The sequence below is a fragment of the Lepus europaeus genome, chromosome 5 (genome assembly GCF_033115175.1).
Source record: "Lepus europaeus isolate LE1 chromosome 5, mLepTim1.pri, whole genome shotgun sequence".
Lineage (NCBI taxonomy): Eukaryota > Metazoa > Chordata > Mammalia > Lagomorpha > Leporidae > Lepus > Lepus europaeus.
This window is the reverse complement of record NC_084831.1, coordinates 105404944-105431596: the sequence shown is the minus strand read 5'-3', so window position 1 is coordinate 105431596 and position 26653 is coordinate 105404944. Positions and strand designations below refer to the sequence as shown.

The following is a 26653-nucleotide window of genomic DNA, read 5'->3' as shown; positions in this document are numbered from 1 at the left end:
ACAAAAAGCACTGATGAGCTGGACATGTGTATAACAATGGACCCAGCTTCAGCAGAAAAACTGCTCTCAGAAGATGCCTGACAGATGATGCGAACAGAGGAAGTGAGCTGAGTTTAAGAGGGGTTTAAACTGCTGAATCTGGGGCCAGCACTGTGGCGCAGTAGGTTAGTCCTCTGCCTGCAGCACCAGCATCCCCTATGGGCACCAGTTATAGTCCAGCTCTCTGCTATGGCCTGGGAAAACAGTGGAAGATGGCCCAAGCACTTGGGCCTCTATACCAGCATGGGAGATCCAGAAGAAGTTGCTGGCTCTGGGCTTAGGATTGGCACAGCTCCAGCCATTGCAGCCATCTAGGGAGTGAACCAGCAGATGGAAAACCTCTCTCTCTGTCTCTCCCTCTCACTGTCTGTAATCCTGCCTCTCAAATAAAGAAATAAAATCTTAAAAGCAAAACTGCTGAGTTTTACCTGTGGATGTATTTGAGTGAATGAAAGATGACAGCTAAGTGTTTTGTAGCTCTTTGTCGGAGTCACTTGGGGCTTGAAGATTCAGCTGTGTGTTCCTGGCACTCAGCCTGCTTGCTGCCTGAAACCAGATGGTATGCTCACCTTATTCCCGGGCTGATCAAAGCATTTGTCAACTTTACGAAACACTCGTCGTTTCCTAAAAAGAGTCCTAATAATTTCTCCCGGTGTTTCATTCCAGGAGCAGAGGGTGGAGGGCAAAGAGAGGTGACGGGCCACTGTTACTCGTTGAGCTCTTTCCGTGCACTGAGCGCTTGGCACGAATTATCTTTTTCAGTCTTGACAATCTATGAGGTAGCTACCACCATTATTATCATCTCTAAGTTGCCAAAGGAGAAGTGAGGTGACTTTCCATAGTTCTGCAATGAACAAGTCGTAGGATTTAAGCTCGGCCGTGTTATGGGAGGGACCAACCTTCTCACCACCTGTTCTCAGATGCCAACTAGGGCTGTCAACTTCCAAATCCCAATGGTCAAACACACCTTCTGTACAAGTGACAGATGGGGACAAACCAGTTTGCACACGTGACAACTGCCAGGTTTTTGCCCAAGCTACTGTTGCTCGGGACCCTGGGCAGACCCAGTGCCAGCCATGTCACTCCAGATGGCCTCTCTGGTTTGGTGCAGATGTGCACCTGTGGATTCTCGCTCCCAAGGCAAGATACCAACTTAGCAAAGGCAGCGAGATGAGATTTCAGTTAAACCACGTCAAAGAGGCGGAGCACAACTGAGAAAGAAATGAATTCATAGCCAGTTCTGAGACTTTATCCTAAGCCAAATCTCGGGCCCGAGCCCGATAATGAAATTTATCTTGTTAACATTTCACTTCAGCAAAGGGTCATGCTACTCCTCCCCAGCCGGCCCAGGGAGAATGGGAGAATCTGAGGCCTTCCTCCTTACTTAAATTTTGGTTTTAGTTAAAGTGCCCCTGGCGAAGAGGCTCTGGCTTTCTCCCAGGGCTCCTGGTGACCCTGGGGCACGCTCTGCCCAGGAACCGCCTCTGCCCAGTTGGGGAGCGCAGAGGAAGTGCCGCTGAGCTTGGTTCCCTGGAGCTCTCCCTTCCCATCCTGCTGCTGCTGCTGCTTTTTTAAAAGAGTTACAGAGAGAGGTGGAGATAGAGAGATGTAAGTCTTCTATCAGCTGGTTCACTCCCCAGATAGCTGCAATGGATGGAGCTGAGCTGATCTAAGCCAGGAGCCAGGAGCTTCTTCCTGGTCTCCCACATGGGTGCAGGGGCCCGAGGATTTGGGCCATCTTCTACTGCTTTCCCAGGCCATAGCAGAGAGCTGGATCGGAAGAGGAGCAGCCGGGACTAGAACGGGCGCCCATATGGGATGCTGGCATGTCAGGCCAGGGCTTTAACCTGCTGCGCCACAGTGCCAGCCCCTCCATCCTGCTTCTTAATCTACACACATCTCTTACCTCTTTGTGGTGGCAACACTTAGCCCCAGTCCTTTTTAGAGATCTGGTGTCAGGATTTTTTTTTTTTTTCTTGTTTCTGATTGTCACTGCTTGGCCAGTTGGCTGATGGTTTGCAGGGAATTGTGCTTTTTGTTTTCTTGCTGTTGAGTGGGCATCTCCAGCCCAAAAAAAGCCCTTAAAGTAGAAATGAGCTTTGTTCTTTTCCTTTTTTTTTTTTTTTTTTTGAGAGAACTCAAAAATGATGAACCAAGAGTCATTGCTGAGGACCTTGATAGAGACGAGGAGCCCCACCCTGCACTCGGGTTGTGAGGTTAGTGTCCCAGGAGTTTCCCCAGGAGCTGCCCTTCCATCTGGCTCCCTTTCAGCCACCGGGTAAGGATCACTGGGCTTTTACCCTAAAAGTGAAACCCAGCCATGCTTCCTCCTCCACCGGAGTAAGTTGGAGCAGAGGTACACACGTGTAACTGGGTTTATTTACCTTATTTTTTTTAATTAAATCAGTTGTGGAAATAAGCAGATTATTTATTCTGAACTTACTGCGGCAAGGGAGTCGGCCACAGTCATTTGGGTTTTGCAGGGACTCAAAGGCAGGCAGAGCAGTGGGAAAGCTTAGAGCAGCGTTCGGATAGCCTGGGGCACAGTGACATTTTCATGAGTTTCTTTGAGCACTCACCAGTTCATGCATTGGGCAGCACCGACTGCAGGTGGTTCAGCACTCCACAGAGACGGTGCCAGGGGACATTTTTTAAAAAAGATTTATTTATTTATTTGAAAGATCTATATATAGAGAGAGACACAGAGAGAGAGAGAGAGAGAGCTTGACCTTCCTTCTGCTGGTTCATTCCCTAAGTGGCTGTAACAGCTAGGGTTGAGCCAGGCCAAAGCCAGGAGCGTCATCCAGGTCTTCCATGTGGGCAGCAGAGGCCCAAACACTGGAGCCACCTTCCACTGCTTTCCCCAGGCCATTAGCAGGGAGCTAGATTAGCAATGGAGCAGCTGTTGGGGCCGGCGCTGTGGTGTAGCAGGTAAAGCTGCCGTCTGTGATGCCAGCATCTCATATGGGCGCCCGTTCTAGTCCCAGCTGCTTCACTCCCGATCCAGCTCTCTGCTAAGGCCTGGGAAAGCAGTAGAGGATGGCCCAAGTCCTTGGGCCCCTGCACCCATGTAGGAAACCTGGAAGAAGCTCCTGGCTCCTGGCTTCAGATCGGCATGCAGCTCTGGCCGTTGCGGCCATTTGGGGAGTGAACCAGCGGATGGAAGACCTCTCTCTCTCTCTCTCTCTCTCCCTCCCTCCCTCTCCCTCTGCTTCTCCTTCTCTGTGTAACTCTTTCAAATTAAAAAAAAATCTTAAAAAAAAAAATAAAGAAATGGAGCAATTTGGACACGAACCAACACCTAAACGGAATGCAACGGAGTTGCATGTGGTGGCTTTATGGGCTGTGATACAACACTGGCCCCGGCAGGGGGAATTTTTTTATAAGGTTTTCATGAAAGCAAGACAGGAAGCAAGGCTTGATTGGCTGAAGTGGGAAGTTTCTAATTAAGGGCTAGCTTGGCAGTTTCTGGTTGATTAAGCTTAAGTTTCATTTCACTGTTTGCAGAGTTGGGCTTCTGTTTGCTTCCATAGGCTCTGGAACCATCTCCGCCTCATGGTTTCCCAACTAAAGTGTTTTGGTGGCACAGGGAAATAATCTGGTTATGTTTTATTTTATTTTTGATTTGAGATGGCCGAGAGACACAGACAGTGGGCTCCCATCTACTGGTTCATTCTCAAGAACCTCTTACAGGTAGGCTGGCCATGCTGAAGCCAGGAGCCAGGAACTCCATCTAGGTCTCCCCCATGGGAGAGCACTTGAGCCAACACCTGCTACCTTCCAGGGGAAACATTACAAAAAGTGGGAGTCAGGAGCTAGAGCCAGGTGTTGAACCTAGGTGCTCCTATTTGGGACATGGGTTTCTTAACTATAGGCTAAACACCTGCCCTCCACCAATTAAATTTTTTAACATAGGGGGAAGAAGGGATTCAGGAATTCCCTGATTGCTGGAGACTGTTGGCATAGGTGGGCTAATCAAAGTGGGACTATTTTTATACAATTTTTACTATTTATTTATTATTATTTGTTTAATTTGAAAGTCAGTTACACAGAGAGAGAAGGAGAGGCAGAGAGAGAGAGAGAGAGAGAGAGAGAGAGAGAGGTCCTCCATCCGCTGGTTCACTCCCCAGATGGCTGCAATGGCCGGAGCTGCACCGATCCGAAGCCAGAAGCCAGGAGCTCCTTCCGGTCTCCAACATGGGTGCAGAGTTGGGCCATCTTCTACTGCTTTCCCAGGCCATAGCAGAGAGCTGGATCAGATGTGGATCACCTGGGACACAAATTGGTACCCATACGGGATGCCAGCGGCAGCTTTACCCACTATGCCACAGTGCTGGCCCCTCTACTTTTTATTTTTCAAAGTTTTATTTATTTATTTGAAAAGGAGAAAGAGAGAGAGAGGGAGAGACAGAGAGAAAGAGATCTTCCATCCACTGGTTCACTCCCCAGATGACCACAACAGCTGGGACTGGGCCAGGCCAAAGCCAGGAGTGGAGAACTCCATTTTGGTCTCCCCTGGGTGTGGCACTTGGGCCATCCTCCAGTACTTTCCCAGGTGCATTAGCAGGGAGCTGGATCAGAAGCAAAGCAACTGGGACTCAAACCAAACTGTGATGCAGGATGCTGGCATCACATGCAGTGGCTTAGCCTGCGGCACCACCATGCCAGACCATAGACTTTTTATTATGGATCATGGCAAACATGCAAGGTAGAGTAAGTAGCATAATGAGCCCTCATGTGTCCACTAAGCTGATTAAATAACCGTCAATCTATGGCCAACTTTGTTTCGTGTGTGGCCACGCCCCTTGCCCCTACCCTGATTATCTTGAAATTCTGGACATCCAGTTATTTCAGCCATGAACGCTCCGGTTCACACTTCTAAAAGACACCTCAGAAAGTATTATTGCTTTATTCTTAGTCCCACATTCACACATGTAGATTGAGTAAAAGTTAACTGTACCTTTAAGAGGGAACAATGCAACCACAGCACCACGTAATACCAGGAGTGCTGGTAGACACGTGGTCCACGCCCTGTCAGGCTGGCCTTTTCATTCACTCCCTGTGGTGGGCGTTCTGCTGGTCATCTGTGCACAATCCGCTTCTCTTTTTGCTGGCATTTTCTTTGGCTTCTCGGTGCTGTCTCTGAGCAAGGCAGAGCGGGTTTGCTTTGCATGTAGCATTATCAGGGATAAGGACAGCTGGAAAAAGTCACCACAGTATCCTCACTGGTTATCCAGTGGAAACCAAATCCCCTGAGGCGGAGAGGCTTGGACCAATCACATTTGTGGTTTCTGTGCTCAGGGACCCGGGCGTCTTGGTTGAGTGATCGGTGCTCGTGGTCCCTCGCGAGGTGGCTGCATCTGCAGTCCTTGGAAGGCTGAATCGTGGCTCCAGGGTCCGCTCCTCAGGGGAGAATTGATGCTGGCAGATCAGTTCCTTCGCACATGCACCTGGGGGACCTCCCCTGCTGGGGGTGGGGGGTTGGGGTGGAGGGGTGGGGTGGGGAGGGGAGCATGCAGGAGACCTGCGTGGAAGTCGCACCCCTTTTGTGACCTGGCCTCCGAAGTCACACAGTGTCACTTCTATGTTTTATTGATCGCACAAGACAGCCCTGATTGGTTTTGGGAAGAGACTACATAAGGGCATGAACACCAGCAGCCAGCCTGAAGCCCTGGGGCTGTGATTAAACAACAACTAAAAATTCTATTTATTTGAGAGACAAAGAGAGTGGAGGCAGCTCTTGTCTTCTGGTTCCCTCCCTAAACACCCACAGCAGCTGAGACTGGGCAAGGGTAGGGCCAGACCCAGGAGCCAGGAGCCAGGAACCAGGAGCCAGGAGCCAGGAGCTTAATCCAGGTTGCTCCAGTGGGTGGCCATCACAGCTGCATCCCAGTCTGCATTAGCAGGAAGCTGGAGTCAGGAGCTGGAGCCAGGGATTACACTCTGGTACTCTGCTGTGAGCTGGGGACATCGTCACTGCTGGGCCAAGCACCTGCTCCCTGGGTGCTGTGGTTTGAAAGAGGTTTGTTCCTTCTGAAACGCATGTTGGAGTGGTGAAGTTCATGGGGAAGTATTAAGTGGGTGAAACCTAGTCCACCAATGGTGTTTAAAGATGGGCCCTTGGAGAGGTGATTAGGATTAGGTAAGGTCATCAGAGTGGGGCCCTTGTGAGTGAATGTTGGTGGGATTATAAGAAGGTGTGTGTGGGGGGGGGAGACCAGGACACACACACTCTGTCTCTCGCTGTGTGATGCCTTGACTCTGCCAGTAAGAAGGCCATCACCAGGTACAGCAGCTTGACCGTGGACCAGGACCATGAGGCAGCATAAATGTCTTTTTTTAATTTTTAAAATTTGTTTTTAATTTTTTAAAAAAAGATTATTTACTTGAGAGGCAGGGTTCCAGAGAGAGGGAGAGACAGAGAGAAAGATCTCCCATTCACTGGTTCACTCCCCAAGTGGCTGCAACGGCTGGAGCTGTGCCAATCTGAAGCCAAGAGCCAGGAGATTTTCTGGGTCTCCCATGCAGGTGCAGGAACCCAAGGACCTGGGTCATCTTTGCTTTCCCGGGCCATAGCAGAGAGCAGTATCAGAAGAGAAGCAGCTGGGACTAGAACCAGTGCCACAGGCAGAGGCTTAATCTACTATACCACAGCCCCAACCCCAACCTCTTTCTTTTTGGAAAACGTACCCAGCCTGTGGTATTGTGTTGTCTACGCCAGAAAACCGACAAGCACATTGTCACATCTGAAAAATGATGTAGCAATCATTTCTTAGTAAGGTTTGACTGAAGAGGGAACAATGCTACATAGTCACTGTCAGAATTTTCTGAATGGCTGGCTTCAGTCAGGATCCAATCCGTGCCATACGTGGGACTTTGCTGGGCCTCTTGGTTCCCTTCTAATCTCTGGTTTCTTTCCTTGCTCCTTCATTTCCCCCTACAACCGATTAATTGAGCTCTTGGAGGTTTTTGATGGGGAATAATATGAGGTAATGTACAAAATCACCCAGCTTCAAGCTTGCTGCTGGCCCATAGGCTGCTTTTGCATGAATCAGAGGAAGGTTGCCCATGCTGGAGAGAGGACAGAATCTGAGTGACCATCAGTGACTGGCCCTTGGCAGGCTGTGCTGGTGCTGAGACGTAATAAGTAACACCTGACTTCAATGCGATGCTTCAAACCAGGGTCAGAGCATGGGAGTCCCGGGGGACTCACAGGCAGCAGCTACTGCTGCCTGGACACATGGCCTTGATTTATCCCCACTCTGCCCATGCACCTGCCGGCTCACATGCTCCCGATTCCAGACCCACATGTGTCTAACAGCTGACACTCTCCAGCCCTTAGCCACATTCCCCAGGTGAGGCTGCCATGTCCCCCAGCAGCCAGCTTGGTTAGGAATCTCCATCCTGGGATTCCTCTTGGCTGAATAAGAACTGGGCCTCCAAGAGAGGGGCAGACAAGAGAAGTGATTCTGATAATCCCAGGGACGTTGGCAGGACAGGGCTCAGCTGCACACATAGACGTATGCCAGTGATGGTGTGTGTGCTTGTACTCTGAGTGTGTGCAAAGCTCTGTGTGCTGGCGTGGACTTACCCAGGAGGGGGGATCACCACGGCTCTTTGGGCTCTTCTAGGAAGCCTGGAGTCTTATCAGCTGTCCCACAAGTAAGTTTATGACCATGAATGGCATCCCTCTGATGAGGTACCCTTGTGCAGCGCACAACCTGGGACCTATACGTGGCAGTCCCATTTGGATTAGCTGGTTGTTCCCCCTTTTCACGGCTCCCTCCAAGCAGGATAAAGCCATTGTGGGTGCAAACACAGCCATTTGCCTTACACAGATGCAGGATTCCTGAGGTCCCCGGCACATGCAGCCGAAGGATCATTTCTTCCCAGTCATGGCGGTCTTCCTTCTGTTCTCCTTGGCTGTCTTTTCAGGTAAGATGCGGGGAGGGAGTGTCTCGAGCCCCCTGTGCTGTGGTCTTCCCAGAGCTCTTGCATTTTCCCTTGCATCCTGGTAGGAGGCCCTGCTTGTTAGCCTGGGCCACCTAGGGGACTGCACAGGAGAATAAAAGGAGCCCCAAATACTCGAGGTCTCCTCCGGGTCAATCCTTGTTCCTAGCTCTGATTGTAGGGCTTGTGGGGCACTTGAAACCCATGGCTCTGTGTTCTCTCAGTTCACTCAGATTCCCCTTCCCCTTCCCCTACGTCCCTCAAAAACCTATGATGCGGAAATGAGAGATCTTCAAAATTTCATGGAAAAATGCATATTATGAAAACATGATTTATGCATGGATTCAGCATTTTTGCACCCAAATTAACTTTCCTTAAATTCTACTTTCCACATTTCTAAAAAAGATCTATTTATGTATTTGAAAGGCTGAGCTACACAGAGAGGAGGGGAGAGAGATACAGAGAATCTTCCATCTGCTGGTTCACTCTCCAAATGGCTGCAATAGCCAGTGCTGGGCCAGACCAAAATCAGAAGCCAGAAACTCCATCTGAGTCTCCCACATAGGTGGCAGGGACCCGAGTACTTGGGCCACTTCTGCTGCCTCCCCAGGTGCATTAGCAGGGATCTGAGTTGGAACTCGAACTGGTACCCATATGGGATGACGGCTTAACTTACTGCGCCACAGCACCAGCTCCCACAAATCGCTGAAGTATCCTTGTCAGTGAAGATGCTAACACTTAGACTTGGACGACTGGCCTTGTCCGGCTCTGTGGCCCCCCAGCTGTGTGTCCTCTGGGTTACCGCACCTGGGAATTGAGGGTCATGTGCTCTTCCTCACGGCGATGTTGTGAGGACAAAATGATATCAAAGACGTCAGCCTGCTTTGCAGGATGGTGCCACCTGCTGGGAGCCACAGGCTGAGTGAGGAATGGACTCAGCTGCCCCATCTCGTCTGCTGGCCAGACATGTTCCCAGCCACGGGCAAGCCGGCTGCGGCGGGCGCCACTTCCTCCTGTGCAATATCCTGAGATGACAGAGGTGCCCACGCAGGTCTCGTGTGGCAGGAACACGGGGTTCTTAGCCCCTAAAGGCAGGGCCCGTCTCCCTCTGATTTCAGTCCCATGCTGTCGGCAGAAGCCGCCAAGCCCCTCACTTTGTTTTCCAGGCTCCCAGGGTGGGCTGGGGAGCCAGGGACAGAGGTTGATGCCCTGACAGTTAGCGCTGGGCTCTCCTAGGCTCCCTGCCAGGCAGTGGGGGGCCTGCGTCCTGCTCCCTCCCTTAGACCCAAGGAGCGGATCCTGCAGGGCCCTGTGTCAGTTTCCGCAACAGAGACTCATTTCCTCACAGTTATGGAGGCTGAAGTGCAAGGTCAAGGTGTTGGGGGCTGGGTTCCTTCTGATGTCTCTCTCCTCAGCGTGCAGACGGTGATGCCCGCTCTGAGCTGTCCATAAGGACATTAGCTGTCAGGTGAACGGCCACCCAAGTGGCCCTGTTTTAACCTCATTACCTCTTGAGAGGTCATAGGGCCAAATGCTAGCTATCTCGCTCGGAAGCATCGGGGCTAGGACTTCAATGTATGGATCTGGGGAGGGAGGATAGAGTTCCACTCATTAACAGCCTAACAGTAGCCAACCCCAGGCAGGCAAAAGCCAACTTCCAATTCTTGGATTATTATTCTTCAGTGTCTTTTAATTATATTTTAAAATATTTATTTATTTATTTGAAAGGCAGAGTTAGAGAGGGAGAGAGAGATTTTCCACTCATTGGTTCAATCCCCAAGTGGTTGCAATGGCCAGGACTGGGCCAGGCCAAAACCAGGAGCTTCTTTTGGGTTTCCCACATGGGTGCAGGGGCCCAAGCACATGGACCATATTCTGCTGCCTTCCCAGGTGCATTAGCAGGGTGCTGGACGAGAACTGAGCAGGCAGGACTCGAACCACAGCACTGGCCCCTGCAGCGTTGCTTGGAAGAACAGTGCTTGTACGTGGGTGCATGTGTGGGTCTGTGTGTGTTTCCACAGAGGCCATAGTCATGGACCAGAAGGTCAAGGAAAGCTTTGTGATGGACACGGCTTCTGCCATCTGCAACTACAACACCCACTATAAGGACCACCCCAAATACTGGTGCCGGGGCTACTTCCGGAACTACTGCAACATCATCGCCTTCACGCCCACCAGCACGGAGCGCGTGGCCCTGAGGGACACGGGAAGCCAACTCATCATCACCGTGTCCTGCCTGACCAAGGAGGACACGGGGTGGTACTGGTGCGGCATCCAGCGGGATTTTGCCCGGGATGAGATGGACTTCACCGAGCTGATTGTGAGCGACAACAGGACCGCCCTCACCAGTGAATTCTGGTCCGGGGAAGGTAAGGAGGCTGCCGGGGGTCGAGTGGTGTAGGTGCTTGTGGGTGACACCCCTAGCTTCTTTGCGTCTCCTGGGCAGGGTGGCTGTGAGCGGTGCTGGGGATTAGCAGGGACCTGGGGGGAGGAGAGCATCTGGGCCCTGGGTGCTCCTGGACTCTCCCCGCCATCACAGCCATTTGGTCTAGAGGCCTGGGGAGGGGCTGGCGGGTCTGACAGGAGGGAGGTGGTTGTGTGGGTGCTCAGGAAAGGCTTGGGGTTCTTAAGAAAGCCTGTCCAAGCCAGGCCAGTGGGACTTTTGGCCAAGATGCTGGATCTGGATCGCCAGCTGCTTGCCAGCTTCCTCTGCACCCTGCGTCTCTCAGTTTATGGAAGACACTCGCTGTTCTCTCTCTTTTTCCTCCTGTGGCTTCTCATTCTTTCCCTTTCTGGGAGGGACGCCTTTGTGTCTATCAACACAGAGCACAGCACCAGCAGGAAAGCAAAGCAGGATTTAAAGGGAGCCATGGGATCTGCCTTCCCTTCCCCTCCCCTCCCCTCCACTCCCCTCCACGGCGTTGGCCAAGGAGGCTCACTCACACCTGACCCAAGGGGAGCAGATTCGAGTGTGTAGCGAGCCTCATACCCACAGGGTTTCTGCTTGTCGTGCTTCTGCTTTGTCGTAACTGCGGGGCCTGTGTCTTTGAGTTTCAGGCTCAGGACGAGGTGAGTCCCACATGGACATGCACCTTAGTTTAAGCAAAATGCTGACCTGTTGCAGATTTTATCAGAGGAGGCCATGTGGATGGCAGAGGCAGGACTTCTGCCACGCCCAGAGACACAGCTGTGGCGAGGACATCACCCGTTAACCAGGTCCTTAAAGAGAGCCCTGCCCCCCTCCAGTGCCTCTGTGCTTACCTCCTGTGAGAGGGGCCCTCATCCGGGGACTCTGGCCATGGCCACCTCTGGTCCTCACTGGCCTCTGTGTAAATCTGGAGTAAGACGCTCCTTCCTCCAGGTGCAGCGAGCCCAGTGGCCTGGGCGAGTTGCAGCCCCTACCTGTCCCCACAGCCTGGTTCCCTGGGCAGGGCACGTAGAGCTAGGTGTGCTCTGCGCCCCTGCTTTACCCAGAAGTCAAGCGAGACGCTGACTCTCTGGAGACTAGGAGGTCGACGTGCAGCCGGAAGGCAGAGAGAGGAGCTGAGGAAGGGCCTTCCTCTCAGCAAGTCCTTTCCGCTTCAGGCTTGTCCGGCAACCAGAACCGAAGCTGCAGGGCCTCCCAGGTCGTGCACAAGGCAGATCGCTCCAGGTGAGTCCTCGGCTTTGGAGGCGAAGAGGCTTGGCGGTGGGAGTGGGCACCACGCACGCACGCACCTGCTGCTTTCCGCCTGTGTACTGGTCCCCACCTGAGCCATCTGTCCTCCCCGTGACTGCTTGGGGTCTTTCCAAAGAACAGGCAGGGGTCTTCAAAAAGATCATGGAAAAGGTGCATTATGACAACTCCCTGCGTAGATTTCAAAAGTTGTTTGTACCCAAGCAAATTTACCTTGGCATTCCACTTCTTCATGGGCTTTTTGAAATGCTCTGGGACAGTTTGGGACGTTGGGAGGCGAGCAGCAAAGACGACTTGTCGCTGATTCAGGTTCAAAGCGGCGCTGATGGCAAGGAGAGCGTGGTGATTGTACCACGGGGGCTGGGCTGCGGCCCCCACCCGAGGTGGCCGGGAGCATCTCCGGGACTTTGTCTCTAACCTGCCACCCCTCTGTCTGCTTGCTCTCTTCCTTCTCGATGCCTGCACTGTCGTTTTCCTCTTCTCTGTTTGCTGCCACACAGAAGCCATGCGTTTGTCATTCCCGAGTTTATTTCTCCCTGGCTCGGGCACTGGCCAGTCCGAGGCTCCAGTTAGTGGCTTCTGAGGAAGGGGCTCCAGCTTGGTCGGTCAGACGTGGAGCAGAGTGCGGCCTTGCTCCACGGGAACTCGGGGGTCAGGAGCAAACGGGCTGGGGTGGGTGGTGCACAGTTCCTAGGAGACGGGGTCTGGAGCAGAGAACCGAAGGGCGGTCACTCCTACTAGGTGTGACCTCTGCCACCATTGCTTCCAGGATGTCCATTCTTATCATCTGCATACTGATCACCGGTTTGGGGATCATCTCTATCATCAGTCATCTGTCCAAAAGGAGGCGAAGACAAAGGAGTAGGAGGGGTGAGTAGCCATTTGATGGAGAGGGGCTAGGGGAGGGGGCAGGGCAGGCAGGAATTCGAGCAAGCCAGAGGTCGGAGAGCAACTGTTGGTTGGACCTGATTGCCTGGTCACCTGGAGACCAATGCAGCCTCTGGGTGACGGAGGCACCGTGGGAGGTGACAGGGGAGCACTGCCAGCTGTGTAAGCGGAGGTGTGTGCAGACAGGCAGGGGCGGGCGGCCCTGAGACAGCCACAAGGCAGGTTTCAGCTCTGCAGGGACCTGCCCGCCCAGCGCACTGACTTTGGAAGGCAGCTTCCACTGCTTCGTTGAAACTTCCTGTTTACTTGGAGGGTCCAGGGTTTTCTGTCCCCCGACCCCACGCCGTGTAGGCAGCTGAGGAAGGGTGGTGGTGGAGGGTCAGGGCGGGAGAGGACAGCCCCTGGGCCTTAGCCCCAGGCTTCAGCCAAGGCAGTGGCTCATCAGCTGTGTCTCCTTTTGCTCTTGTGCAGTGACAGGTAAAGGACAAGTTAGAAGCTCGAAAAACAGCCAAATTTCTCCCGTGATCCCGACACCCTTGGTAGGTTCCCCTCTTGATCCTTCTGTCCTCAGTCTCATGGCCAGGTCTCCCCCTCCCTCTCCCCGTGGGGCTGCATCAGCGACGTGAGAGCTGGTCCTACCGTCCAGAAAACCCTGGGGACCGCCAAGTGGGGAACCTGCTAACTTCTGAGGTCCAAATGGAGCAGGAGGAACTTCAGACGCAAGTGCCATTCTTTGGGCAGTCGTCATGTTGGCTTTTTTTCTTTTTGTGCTCAGAAACCACAGAGACACCCTAGGCAACGAAGTGTGACTACAGATGTAATCACGATACAGGCTCCAACTTCCTCTGGATATGGAAATGTAGGAAGACAGCATTTCAGAGCAGGGACAAGACGGCCTAGGAATACCCGTTGGTGCAGCACCAGGGTCCACAGCCGGGAGAACCCGAAAGCCAGTGCTAAGGCATGAGTTCTCGTCCTTTCCCTGTACTAGTTTGGCCCCCCTGGCCAGGGATTGTGGCTCCCACAACATTCCTGGGCTTTTGGCCTTGGAAACTGTTAGGTGTGGAGTATGTGGCTGAATCAACACTTTTTAGGTTTGTCCAAGACTTCTCCCTGTGGGACATGTGATTGTGTTCTAGGCTTTTTTTTTTTTTTAATTTCTTTCACAAAAACCATTGTCACTTCTTTGAGGCATGACCTTGGGTGACTTTTTACTTTCCTAGGCCTGCTTCCTTCTTTGTCAATTGAAGACTTCATTCCCATAGTCCTCAGGATTTTTCATTCATGCATGCATTAACTCATTCAACAAGCAAGGGGCGTGCTAGGTGCCGGGCATACAGAGAGAAGCCTGTGTGGTAGAGCGGCAGGAAGACAGCCGCCGTGAACTAGAAGGTCCGTAGTCCAAAGGAGAGCTGCAGGGTGCTATGGACACAGAGGCAGCCGAAGCCAGTGCTGATCCTCTTCCACAAGGCGTTGTGTGAGGGAACTTCAAACAGTTTGTGGGTGAAGAGAATGAAAAGTTTACTTTGATGCAAAAAAAAAAAAAAAAAAAAAGAAAAGAAAAGAAAAGAAAAGAAATCTATGTATAGTTTTTCTGCAGTGCACGTTTTGCTTGACATTTTTGAAGATCCCTTGTACAATGATTTTAGCCATGGTCCACTCCCTCGTGCTCAGGCCATTGAGAATGGCAGCCTGAGCCAAGGTCCCTTCCATCTTTGACATCCTTGGGTTCTGAAGAAGCCTGGTTGTGTCCGTATCACCCAAACTTGACGCATGCGAGTCCCGGGCACCCAGCTTTCCTGTTGGCTGGCCGATGGTCTTTGCTTTAATGACATCTAATTTTAGCCCTGAATGCAAACTGGTATTTAGTTCCCATGAAACCCCCCATGAGAGTTTGTACTTTTTCCTACAGACATACCCAGTGGAGGTAGCAAATGGATCTCAACTCAGCTTTGCTTTTCTGTTCCCCAACAAAGTAGGTGACCCTTTTGGAGCCTCTCTCACGTGTCCTGATTCCAAAGGAAACGGCAGATGGGAACAGATGTGACGGAAGATTTCTTTTATTTGGTTCATAAATAAAGTGATGCTACACTAGAATCACCATGGCAACCGCCTCCTCCCACTTGGAGACTGACTCTGACCTCTTTTGTTTTTCAAAGGCCATGCACCTTGGCCAGTAGTCCCCTGCAACTCAGTGCCAGCCGTGATAGTCAGAGGAGCTGTGCTAGACCACACCCAAGCAAGGTTGCAATCCAATAACAGCTAACACCTCAAGACCCTCATTCTCATACATTCAGTTAGCCAGAAGTGAAGAAGAGGTGCACAATGTGTGTGTGGGGGAGGGCAGGAAATCACTTGTGTTCTATTTGTTAGCCAATAAATTCCTGGCCAGCGCTGAATGAACCCCAGGGTCTGACTTCTCCCAATGCATCGCTGGAAAAGTTTCTGAAAAAGAGTGCCATTGCAGCTCCGTTCTGAACTGCTGTGAAACTGTCTGACCCGAATTGCTGGTTCTCAGACACCCTCGGTGCAAGGCTGTGGCCTCGGAGGATGTCCTCTGTGAGAATCTGCCACCGCACCCAAGCGGTGCTGCTATGACCAGTAGGGAGCCAAGGGGTGATAACTTGGGCAAAATATTCCTCCAGATGAGGAAACACAAAACAAGACCTGCGCATCCGCAGCCATGGGTGTGAGTGAGGTTATGTTGTCTTCCGTGCCAGAATTACCGGCACTCTCGCTCCCACCAGCACGTGCCCCCCTCTGTGGTGTCTGCCGCAGTTCTGACCTCCCAGGGCCTCCTCCAGCCCTGCCCCTGCTGCCTTCACAGGGACCCTGCTCATGATACTAGCGTCTCTTCTATGGGGGCCCCCAGATCCACAAGCGGCCCCCTGGGCCGGGCAGGGGTGGGGCAGGGAGATTGGCTGTTGCTGAGAGTCTACGTGTGCCCTGCACGATTGGATCCAGATTGTCACACAGTCTTTCATGAACACACTTCCCGCAGCTTCCACCCTAACTCCTCTCTCCAAAGGCAGGGGGCTCAACAGCCTGCCACAGGGAAGTGGGGAGGCTGTGGACACCACACAGAGTCTCTCATCAAATACCACCAACCATGCTCTGTGTTCCCTCAGCCACAACTCCCTTCCCCCCCCCCCCCCCCCCGCCACATACCTCCTTGTGGTCTTGTGTTGAATTTATACAAAGGGGTCACCAGCCCATTGGTTCTGCAAATAATAACCACACAGTTCGGCTCTGTTAGGACATCCTGTGATGCAAGGCAGGAAGGCAGACAAGGATCTCCCACAACAGGTGAAGCCATGTATAGATGTCTTGGGAGATGTACCCCCATGCTGTCTGGAAAACCATTTCCCCTCCAAGTTTGCTCTGATTCTGTGGTCCAGGGTCTAAGAGCTTTGTCCTGTCCCTACCTAGCTAAGACCCTTTGGATCTGTGGCCAGTTATTCAGTGACTCTTTTTGCAAGCACCAGTTGTCACAATAGGGAGACAACACACAGGACTTTGCTTAGGACTCAGCTGTTAAAAACGGAAAGCGTCAAGATGACAAAGGGGAGGCCAATGACTTCGATAGCTCCTGGGCAAGGGGAAGGCCACAGACAGCGCCTACTTGTGCTGTACTCTGTTTATCAGGCGCAGGCCCTGAACCGGAAGGCTGATGTGGCTTGCAGCTTCAGGGCTGGCGGAACCGTAGTCAGCGCAGCGTTCGGGAAGAGCTGGGAGCTGTGTGCGCTACCTACAGCCAGCCCAGAGAAGACATTCCCGGGGCTCTGCCGCCCTCGTGCGGCTGGCTGTTGTGCGTGTGAACCCGCCTTGCTCCTGCACCTGTTCCCTCCCACCCTTAGAGCCCCTCCCCTTGGGTTCTCCCTCAAACTCGGGCTCAGTCTCAGAAAGAACGTGCCTCTCTTCTCGGCCGGCCGCATCACCTGCCTTTCTGGTCCCCCTGCCACCTTGAGTGCTGTGAGGCAAGATGCTGTGGAGCAGCACACAGGACTCTGAAGCCGGAGGGCTTGGTTGAAACTTCAGTTCCGTCGCTTAGTAGCTGTGTGGCTTTGAGAAAATTATTTCATCTCCTTCAACTTTCTTACTGTGTTTTCACAGTTTTCTCTCCCACTTCCCAGCAGTCTGAGCCCCCTCAGGACAATGCTCCCCAGTGGCTCCTCGTGGGAGGAGGAACTGGGCGTGCCCACTGGGCCCCTTCCTCTTCCCTTTTTTAGTGTTTTGGGTACAGGTTGCAAACAGCACACAGGATCTCTTCTGCAACCCCTTAGGGGCAGGCTAAACCCGAGAAGTGGCAGCAGGAGGGGATGAGACTTGCTGTGGTCCAGCCGAATCGGGCTGGAGCCCAGTGCTTTGAAGCCCGCTTATCTGCAGCTATGGTATAAGCGGTTTTCTCTGGTGCTGACTGTATTCCTGATTAACATGCTATCTGGGCTTCCATCTGCTGGGTCTCCTCTTACTTTTCATCGGTTCAAGACTCAGCTGGGGAATGGGAACACCGGGCACTGGGTCTCCGGAAAACCCTCAACACGGTAAGCAAAGATCTTCAAAGGTTGCAAGAAAGCCTTTAAGAGCAAACACACTTCCCTCCCGACCCAGACTCCGGGACCTCCAGGTGCCAAGTCCCCCTCCTCAGGGGCAAGCAGTAGGAGCAGTTAGCCATGTTTTCTCCCAGAGAGACACTACACACTCACATTGACCTCTATGCACGTTTTTCTTTTCTTTATAATATCAGTTTTTCATGAACTTTTAAGAGACCACTCGTACAAGTGGATTTCGATTTTGGGGAGCACCAAAATAAGCTTCTCTTTGATCTGTATTTTCCATGCAGTTTGGGATGCACCCTGGCGGCTTCTGTACTGTCCATGAGTGGAGCGTGTTCAGAGTTTGGCTCGGCAGCCTGCACTTTTCACTTAACAACGTGTCTCCGCCATCTTAGCTTCATTCTCTGTAATGGCTGCCCTGTGCTCCAGTAACCAGTCCCTTCAGGGAGCTGTGCCTCATGGGTATGAAGATAATTAACCCCTTGTCTACCAGCAACTTTCAAACGTTTTCCAAGCTTGTCATCTGTCTTTCAACTTTTTAATGGTATTTTACAAGTCAAGTTATTCTTGTTTGGCTTCTGGGCTTTGGGTCATAGATTCAGAGGCATGATATGCTGGGATTATTTTAAAAAATTCTCCCTTATTTTTTTTTCTGGCAACTTCAGGGGTATTTTTATGGTTGAACATTTTTTCACTACTAGGACCTTTTTTGGTTCCTTTGAAAGTCTAAATTTTAAACAGATTCTTGGACCGGTGGCTCAGCTCTATCAAGCTTTTTCAATGTTACACCTGTGCCCTCCCCAGTGGCCTTTCCTGGTGGAGCACTTCACATTAAAGCTCCGTGAGTTATCCCGATTCAGACTTGGGCTTCTTCAGCATTTTTGCTTTTCTGATGAAGACGTCATGGAGAGCACAAATAGGTTGGCAAGCCTTGTCTGTGTCTTTTCCAGTGCTGCCTGGAATCAGTAATGACCGCTTTCTTTCAAGTCATTTGTTTGCTTTTTTTTTTTTTTTTTTTTTTTTTTTTGACAGGCAGAGTGGACAGTGAGAGAGAGAGAGAGAGAGAGAAAGGTCTTCCTTTGCCGTTGGTTCACCCTCCAATGGCCGCCGCAGCTGGCGTGCTGCGGCCAGCGCACCGTGCTGATCCGATGGCAGGAGCCAGGTGCCTATCCTGGTCTCCCATGGGGTGCAGGGCCCAAGCACTTGAGCCATCCTGCTCTGCACTCCCTGGCCACAGCAGAGAGCTGGCCTGGAAGTCAGGTCAGGATTTCCATCACCATCTTTGGGATTTGGCCGACCTGTAGGTGCTAAGCATAAATCCTCTGTATCTGAGATCCACACAGAAGAATCAACCAGTGGTAGTCCTGACATCAACTTGAACTTCAGTCTGGAACTGCCAGTTTTTGACTATGGGACACATTTTGTCACAAGTAAGATCCTCACCGTGGAAGTTAGTCACGCGGTTTTTTGCCCTGAACATCCTCAATAATTAATTAGCTCGAATTTTCTAAATGCAATTTCATCATTCTGCGGATCAGCAAGACTCATTTCAAATGCATGACCCTTGAGGCCGTCAGATGCATTTTTCGTTCCTTGAGTCCTCGTGACTGGAGGTTTTCCAGTGTTTCTCATATTGAACATAACAGGTGTCTTCACATCATATCCATATTTCTTAGAAAATGGATCAACCACTTTCCTCTGGCTTTTTGCTGCCTTTGGTTTTAAGGTGCTTGTTCTTGCCAACCACCATGGTGGTGCTCAGAGAACCGAGAGGCTAGGGTTTAATTTTGGAAACATCTCTAATTTCTTTTGATAGAAAGAGTGAGCTGTGGATGCTATTTTATTTTCATTGACATGACCACCTATGTATCAACACCATTTATTGAGTGAATCAATTTCTCCCAACTGATCTGAAATGCATCTTCATCATATTCTAAGTGTCCCTATGTATTTTGGTCTCTTTTGTCTTTTTTTATTCTGTTTCAATGATTTATTGACTTGTGCACCATTAGCATGTTGCTTTAATTAGTAGTGCTGAATAAAATAGGGATTTTGAGTTAGCTGCTAGGGCTAGTCTTCCTTTTTTTTAAAAGATTTGTTTTATTTACTTTAAAGTCAGAGTTACACAGAGAGAGGAGGAGAGGCAGAGAGAGAGAGAGAGAGAGAGAGGTCTTCAATCTGCTGTATCACTCCCCAGTTGGCCACAACAGCTGGAGCTGTGCCAATCTGAAGCCAGGAGACAGGAGCTTCTGGGTCTCCCACGTGGGTGCAGGGGCTCAAGGACTTAAGCCATCTTTCACTGCTATCCCAGGCCATAGCAGAGAGCTGGATTGGAAGAGGAGCAGCTGGGACTCGAACCGGCATCCATATGGGATTCAGGCACTGCAGGCAGCAGCTTTAGCTGCTGCGCCGTGGCGCCGGCCCCCTATATTACTTTTATTATATATTCTGGATGTACTTCCTTTTTATTATTATTATTTTTTTTTACTTAGGAACTTTAGAGTAAGATTGCCTAGTGAGAAATAATCTTATTGATATTTTTAATGAATTTGTCAAGGTGATTATCCATTGGGATTTGTGGGAATTAACTTTAATCTTATCTAATGTTATGCATGTCTCTTATGCTGTAGCAAGAAGAGATTCACAATGGCTGGCACCTTGGCTCACTAGGCTAATCCCTCGCCTGCGGCGCCAGCACCCCGGGGTTCTAGTCCCGGTCAGGGCGCCGGATTCTGTCCCGGTTGCTCCTCTTCCAGTCCAGCTCTCTGCTGTGGCCCGGGAGTGCAGTGGAGGATGGCCCAAGTCTTTGGGCCCTGCGCCCGCCTGGGAGACCGGGAGAAGCACCTGGCTCCTGGCTTTGGATCAGCGCGGTGAGCTGGCTGCAGCAGCCATTGGGGGGTGAACCAATGGAAAAAGGAAGACCTTCTCTCTGTCTCTCTCTCTCACTGTCCACTCTGTCTGTCCAAAAAAAGAAAAAAGAGATTCACATTTACATAGTTTTGTACCCAATAGAGACCTTGCATTTGTTGCGTAGAACTCTGGGATGCTGTGTATAAACATGTCATTTAATCCTCTAAGAGGTGAGTGCTATTATCCCTGTTTGAAGAAGACGGATTTGAAGATTTAAAGTGTTTGACCAGCTTGGCCGAGTGAATGCCACTGGTCAGTGTGAGACCTGCACACTGACCAACCCTGAGCTTGTTCCAGAATACCATCACCTCTGCTAGTTGTTTTAGGCTGTGGCTGAGCTCAGGATTTCTGAACTCTGGAGAAGGTGACAGTGACAGACAAATAAATGATGGAATCAACACTGCGTAGGGGTTGCCTTTATTTGAAGTTCTTGGTTCATTTGGTTGACCCCTCCCAAGTCGATGAATTCTCTTTGTGCCCTGAGTCTGCACCACACACATTAGAAAAAAGGGTCAAAGGACACAGTGTGGCCCTCAAGTGGCTAACCAGCTGTGTCAGTTCAAGGGCGAAGGCCGACAGCCTCGTCTCGGGCCAGGAACAAGTCTGGTCATTGGCCTGCAGATCTGCTGGATGGCCGCGCCTCCACAGCTCTGACTGCAGCTGCACGCAGGCTGTGATCTGACGTTTGTAACAAAGGGAAAGTGGGCTGGGCTGAGTGGGGCTGGATTCAAGCCTCGCTGGAAAGGCAGGGTGGGTTTGTCACATTGACCTGTGCATAGACAACGGGTTCCAGGTCTGCAGAACGGTGCTTAGTCGAGTGATTGCGCTTTTCTTCTGAGATTTTGAAAGTCATGCTTGCGTAGTTGAGAGACTCATCTGGGTCGAGGAAACCTGCAGAGGGGTGAGGACTAGAGAGTTTGATTTGGAGCACAGATGTCTTTTTAGAAGCAACCTGAAAGCTTTGGTCAGAGGATACCCAAAGGGGTGAGAACTCTGCAAAGAATCTCTTACCCAGGGTCCAGAAAGCGATACCACTATTCTAGTTGACAGTGTCAAGTGTAGAGGGACATTCCAATGGGTTGTAGCCCTCTAGGGTCCCAGAAATGACCTGGGAGGGGCAAGCGCTGTGTAGCAGGTTAAGTCACCTGCAGCGCTGGTATTCCAGATAGATGCCAGTTCGAGTCCCAGCTGCTCCACTTCCAATCCAGCTCTCTGCTAATGCAGTAGAGGATGGCCCAGGTGTTTAGGCCCCTGTACCCATGTGGGAGACCCAGAGGAAGCTCCTGGCTCCTGGCTTTGGTCTGGCCCCAGGCCTGGCCTTTACAGCCATTTGGGGAGTGAGCCAGTGGATGGAAGACTTCTCTCTCTGTGTGTCTCCTTTTCTCTCTTAGATCTGCCTATCAAATACATAAATAAATCTTAAAGAAAAAGAAAAAAAGCTGGCATGGGCATCTTACCTTGGCTGGAGGATCTGAGTGAGGATCCAGGACCTGGGAAGTGGAATGACCTGTAACAAGTGCCAAGAAGAAGAGGGACAAGGCTCAGCAGTGGGGACTGGCAGGGTGGAGCCTCTGCCTTCAATCTTGGGTGAAGGATAGGGGGACAGAAAGGAGGGAACGTGGAGGGGTTCAGGTCTTGAGTCTGCACTGAGCTTGAGCTAAGCGCTTGTTTTCCCAGCCCACCTGCACCCCTGGTCTGCACTCCCGGCTAACTATTTGCAACAGCAGGGAGGGAAGGTTGTTCCATTCCTTGGAGACCACTCACATTTCCGGTAGCTCTTTATGATGAGGAAGACAAAGGCCAGCAGTAGCAGTGTCAGCAGAATCCCAACGAAAAAGGCCAAGAGTAAATGTTCCTTGCTGTTTTGGCAGAGAAGGGAAGCACGTGAGCTGCTGGGTGGTGTGCAGGGCCTTTCCGAGTGAGAACTCGCCCACCTGCCGCTGAGTCCCCGGCCTGGCTCTCACACAGCTCAGCCAACTTCTACTCTCACCCCTGGTTCTCAGCTTCTTCCTTCAACTCCAGATCCATTCGAGCACTGGAGGGCTCAGTGAGAGCCGTGGATAACTCCCCCGCCCCCGACCGTTGCCCCTGCCCATACATACAACGTTCATTCCCAACAGCAAGTCTTATAGGCTTAGGGGATTCATGGATCTCCTGAAGCCTGGGAGACACGAACTGAAGGATCACTGATGTAGAGCTGATGTAGGTCTTGCATTGTTTCTGGTCCCTTCTCTCCATCGCCTCCCCACCCCTGAAGCCCCCAGACCAAAGCTGCCAACTCAAAATCAAAATCAAATGCCATGCGGTACAGAGAAGAGAACACTCACGTACCTGGGCTGTTTCGAGAGACAGACCGCAGGGCTTGTCGTTGGGGCTGCCGTGGTCAGCGTGGCTTGTCTGCCTGCAGGAGAACGTGGAAGGGATTTGTGTATCTGCCACTTCGCACGCACCAAGTCCTTCTAGCGCAAAGTCCCAGGGGCCCCACCCCAACCAAGCAACCAGGAGAGAGTCACGATGGGGCTGCAGCTCTACAAAGCGGGAGAAGAGGGGCTGGCGTTGTGGTGCACGGGATAAGCCACTGCCTGCAACACCAGCTCCCGTATGAGTGCTGGTTGGAGTCCCCGCTGCTCCACTTTGATCTAGCTCCCTGCTATGGCCTGGGAAAGCAGTAGAATATGGCCCAAGTGCTTGGGCCCCTGCCAACCACATGGAAGACCCAAATGGATTTCCAGCCTCATGGAACTCCTGGCTCCTGGCACAGTCCTGGCTGCTGTGGCCATATGGGAGTGAACCAGCAGGTGGAAAATCTCCCTTTCCACTCTGTCACGCTGCCTTTCAAATAAGTAAAATCTTTAAAAACAAAAAAGCAGGGGGAAGAGTATTGTTTCTTGAACTCTGGGTTCTTTAAAATGCAAGAACAGAACTGGTAAGACAAACAGCCTCACAAGTGGAAAAGGAGCCTAAGGTTTGGCAGGCACACATGAAGCATCTCATGTCTCCCTCCTCATAGACTAGTAGGAAGCCCTGGGGAGCCGTCTCCCTGGACCTCGGCAGAGAGTCCCTGGGGCCAGGGAGTAGAGAGACAAAGGGAAACCCAGAGTGAGTCTTCCCAAAGGCCTTAGGTGTTCGATGCTGGCAGCTTCTGCCGCCTCTGTCGCTGGTGTGCAGGGCGAGTGCTGACCGCCTCTCACCAAACCCAGCCACGGTGCTCTTCCCAGGGCCCACACCACAAAGAGTGCAGCAGTGAGCACCATGCTCCGAGTCATGTGAACTGTCCAGCTGGGGGAATACCCAGCCCAGAGCCAGCCTTCACTCAGACGTGCAGGGCCAGGACGTTCTCTCTGCTCCCGCCTTTTAGCCCTCCTGGTGTCAGAGAATGCACTGTGGAAACGGAACCTTCCAGTTTCAGAAGTGAACAAGCCAGTGCGGTCCCACCACAGCCCTGCAACACAATGTCCACATCGCCCAGTTCACTCTAACTGAGCAACAAGGGGGTAGCGGTCCCTGTTCCAAACTCACCCGTTTTAATCTTAGGTGTGGACCAATTTCCTCCCATGCTGTCTTCTCCTGGGAACGAAAAAGGGGCCTTGCAGAAAGCTTGGAAAGGAGAGGCAGCGAAGGGTTAACTCTGAGATGGCGCTGGGATGGGAGGGAGGGCGAGTCAGGGTGTGCTGGTGCCACCGCTGGTCAGGGCCTTTACCTGGTGTGGTTGCCACAGAGCGGGTACACAAATTGATCCTATCTGGGCAACAAGAATTGAATGATGGCTCCAGAATTGATTCCCATCGACTTTACTCACAGGAGGCTGATGTATGAACTGGAACAACAGAAGGAACACGTTGAGGTAGCCGGGGCATTCTACCTCCCAGAATGTGTCAGATTGCCAGTTGAAACCCTGATTTTGCTCGGTAAGCACAGAGATAAGTATGAGAGAAGACAAGTGGGTGATTTGAAGGCTGAACATCACCCAGAACTGACGCATCCATGGCAGTGCTGGGCAAACTTTCACTGACATGGACCACACACTTCTATTCTGTTTACACACCAATAGCCTTGTCTAGACTGTGGCTGGTCCTCTATACTGTCCCTCCTGTGCCAGTTATTGTTCACCAAAAACTGGAAAGTATATAAAAGAAAAGTAAAATTACCCAAATCCCTACCCACTGTTAATATTTTCGTGTCTTTCCTTTTGGTTATATTTGCATGCATTTTTCAAAACTTGACTGACCTACTTCTTTATAGGAAGTGAAACCATGGATAAGGGGGAACTGCTCTATATCCATCTTAACCAGTCCCTACTTACAAATGGTTTCTGTGTTAACTTAAACAAATAACAACGGCACAGACGCTTTTGTGTATGAAACTGTAGGCACCCCTGATTATTTTTTAGGTGGCCACACTTTTAATTTTTTGTATGTAGGCACTATTAAAAATCTTGACAGTTCCTGGCTGAGCTATTTCTGCTGTACTTTAGAATAATTTTATTTAGACAACAAATGCCATCAGTTGTGTGTCGGAAGTGCTCATCTTTCAAAAGTAAATTTCCGAGTCCTTGAACATGGGGCAGACTGGGAGGGAAAAAGCCTCATTGCCAAGCAGTGGTTCCAGCAGCAGCAGCAGCAACAGCTACAGGATCGACCCAGCATCTTAGAAGTGTGCCCGCATTTCCAGATGCTGGAGGCTGGGACTAAGCAAGGTGCTAACAGGAGAATGAGCGAGCTGCCAGAGCCACCAGGACAGGAAGCCCACAGCCCACAGCAGAATCCACACTGGCAACACTGTTTCCTGGCACTTTTGGTTCCCTTTCTAATGTACAGGTCAAGGGTGCTCTGTGTGGAACAGCATAAGGGATTGAAATAATGCGCTGAAAATATGCAAATGGAGGTGCGCACCAAGCGGAGTAGGAACGTGGATTAGACCAGCTCACTGGGGACAAGGAGGACAACAGGACTGTGATTTCCGTATAATCTTGGTCTTCTTATCCCTGATCCTGACCCTGCCACCAGCCCCCTAGAAGGCTCCCGTGGGCCACCCCAGCCTGGAGGCTGAACCAGCCGCCAGCATCACAGGGAAACGGCTACTTACACATCCAGGCAGAAGAAAGCAGAACAACAGTCGCAACGTTTGCCTGAGGCATGAGGTCCGCTGGAACCGGTGTTATAAAGACATCTCTTTCACCCAGCACTGGAGAATCCACTGATGGCCGTGAAGTCCCACGCCTATGGGCGGTCCTTGCAACCCGAGCTTTGCCCACCAAGTAGGAAGAAGGAGTGAGAATGGTGCCACGACCTCCCCTCTTGGCCCGATTCTTCCGTAGAGACTGGAAGCAGGCGGCAAATGCACGCACCTTTTAAGAAAAACTCTGATCATAAGACACGGTTGCCTCAGAAGGGACTTTTCATTGGCTTCCAGTTGCTTCTGTGTCTCAGAAATGACGAAATCAAGACGACTGTCCCTGCCTCTGCCACCATCACGCTGCTCCAGGGCAGACTTCCTCTTTGAAGACATAGTTTTGTTTTTTTTAAACAGGCATTATCTGTTTAATAAGTGTAATATATACACAAATCCTCTTGAAAAGCTTCATGTCATACAGAAACATATTTACAAAATGAGACTTTTTTTTTTAACCCTATAAGCAAAAAGAGCCTTTTGTCTATGGAGACATGAGTACCAGATATAAGGGGAGAGGACGAGTTATTATTTCTAATTAAGTATTAATTTTTTAAAAAAGATTTTTTATTTAATGATAGGCAGAGTTTCAGAGAGAGAGAGGGGGAAATAGAGAAATCTTCCACCTGCTGGTTCACTCTCCAAATGGCCACAATGGCCAGGGCTGGACCGGGCCAAACCAGGAGACTGGAGCCTCTTCCAGGTTTCCCACATGGGTGCAGGGGCCCAAGGACCTGGGCCGTCTACTTCTGCTTTCCTAGGTGCTTTAGCAGGGAGCTGGATTGGAAGTGGAGCAGCTGGCATCACAGACGGCTTAACTCACTAGGTCCCAACAGCGGTCTGAAGTATTGCTTCTTTGAGCACTCTGCCAGATATAGTGGAGGTCACAGCAGTATGACATTATATCTGCCATCGGGAGTCTTACACCGTCACCTGTTCTAACCAGGAAGATAAGGCTGATAAAAGAAAACACGAAGTACTGTTAAGTGTCAAGTACCAACTATGCAGACTTCAAATCCTTTGAGGAGAAATCTAATCACCTGTCTACAAAAACGTATTCTTGAAATAATCTTATAAATGCACCTGTTAAATAAAAGCTATGGGCCAAGTGCCACTGCGGGCTTCTCAGAGAGGAAGACGGAATGGTTCTGTCTGAGAAATGAAGGTCAAGTGGACGAGAGATGACTGAGACACTGAGAAGGAGACAGAGTGCCCAGCCCGAGGGTCCACCATGGGGGCGAGCGACCGGGCAGTCCTCGCCCTGAGACACTCACACAAGGAGGGGCAGAGAGGGTGGCGCCCCGCCGAGGGGAGAGCAGCAGAGCTGGCGGAGCCGGGGACTCCAGCAAGGCTGCACCCCGGTAAACCTTAAGCGGGAGGCGAGGGGCGTGGGGGAAGTCTTGGAGCACGGGTAGAGCTCGGATGGATGGGAAAGGGAGGGACCATGGCAAAAGGACCTCATGAC

General features: G+C 51.3%; 2 protein-coding genes and 1 pseudogene across 3 annotated transcripts; 1 reads left to right on the top strand and 2 right to left on the bottom strand.

Moving 5' to 3' along the window:
* Positions 1-7911: 7911 nt before the first annotated feature.
* On the top strand, positions 7912-16950 carry TMIGD3 (transmembrane and immunoglobulin domain containing 3). The gene is made up of 8 exons (XM_062190123.1): positions 7912-7974; positions 10011-10337; positions 11560-11641; positions 12435-12535; positions 13025-13092; positions 16199-16346; positions 16667-16728; positions 16837-16950. The coding sequence occupies exons 1-8, from the start codon at positions 7935-7937 to the stop codon at positions 16948-16950; spliced, it is 942 nt and encodes a 313-aa protein (XP_062046107.1). The 5' UTR covers positions 7912-7934.
* A 990-nt stretch (positions 16951-17940) lies between these two features.
* Positions 17941-18859, bottom strand: LOC133759172 (small ribosomal subunit protein eS1-like; annotated as a pseudogene).
* Positions 18860-20783: 1924 nt separating this feature from the next.
* C5H1orf162 (chromosome 5 C1orf162 homolog) lies at positions 20784-25352 on the bottom strand. Of its 2 annotated transcripts, none has more exons than XM_062193483.1 (7): positions 25105-25352; positions 23720-23836; positions 23539-23616; positions 22351-22420; positions 21784-21878; positions 21477-21526; positions 20784-20910 (listed from the first exon to the last, which is right to left on the bottom strand). In XM_062193483.1, the coding sequence occupies exons 3-7, from the start codon at positions 23573-23575 to the stop codon at positions 20869-20871; spliced, it is 294 nt and encodes a 97-aa protein (XP_062049467.1). In that variant the 5' UTR covers positions 23576-23616; positions 23720-23836; positions 25105-25352; the 3' UTR covers positions 20784-20868. The 2 variants fall into 2 exon arrangements, with proteins under 2 accessions (XP_062049467.1, XP_062049468.1); XM_062193484.1 differs by having other exon boundaries at positions 23539-23586.
* Between the last annotated feature and the right edge of the window lie 1301 nt (positions 25353-26653).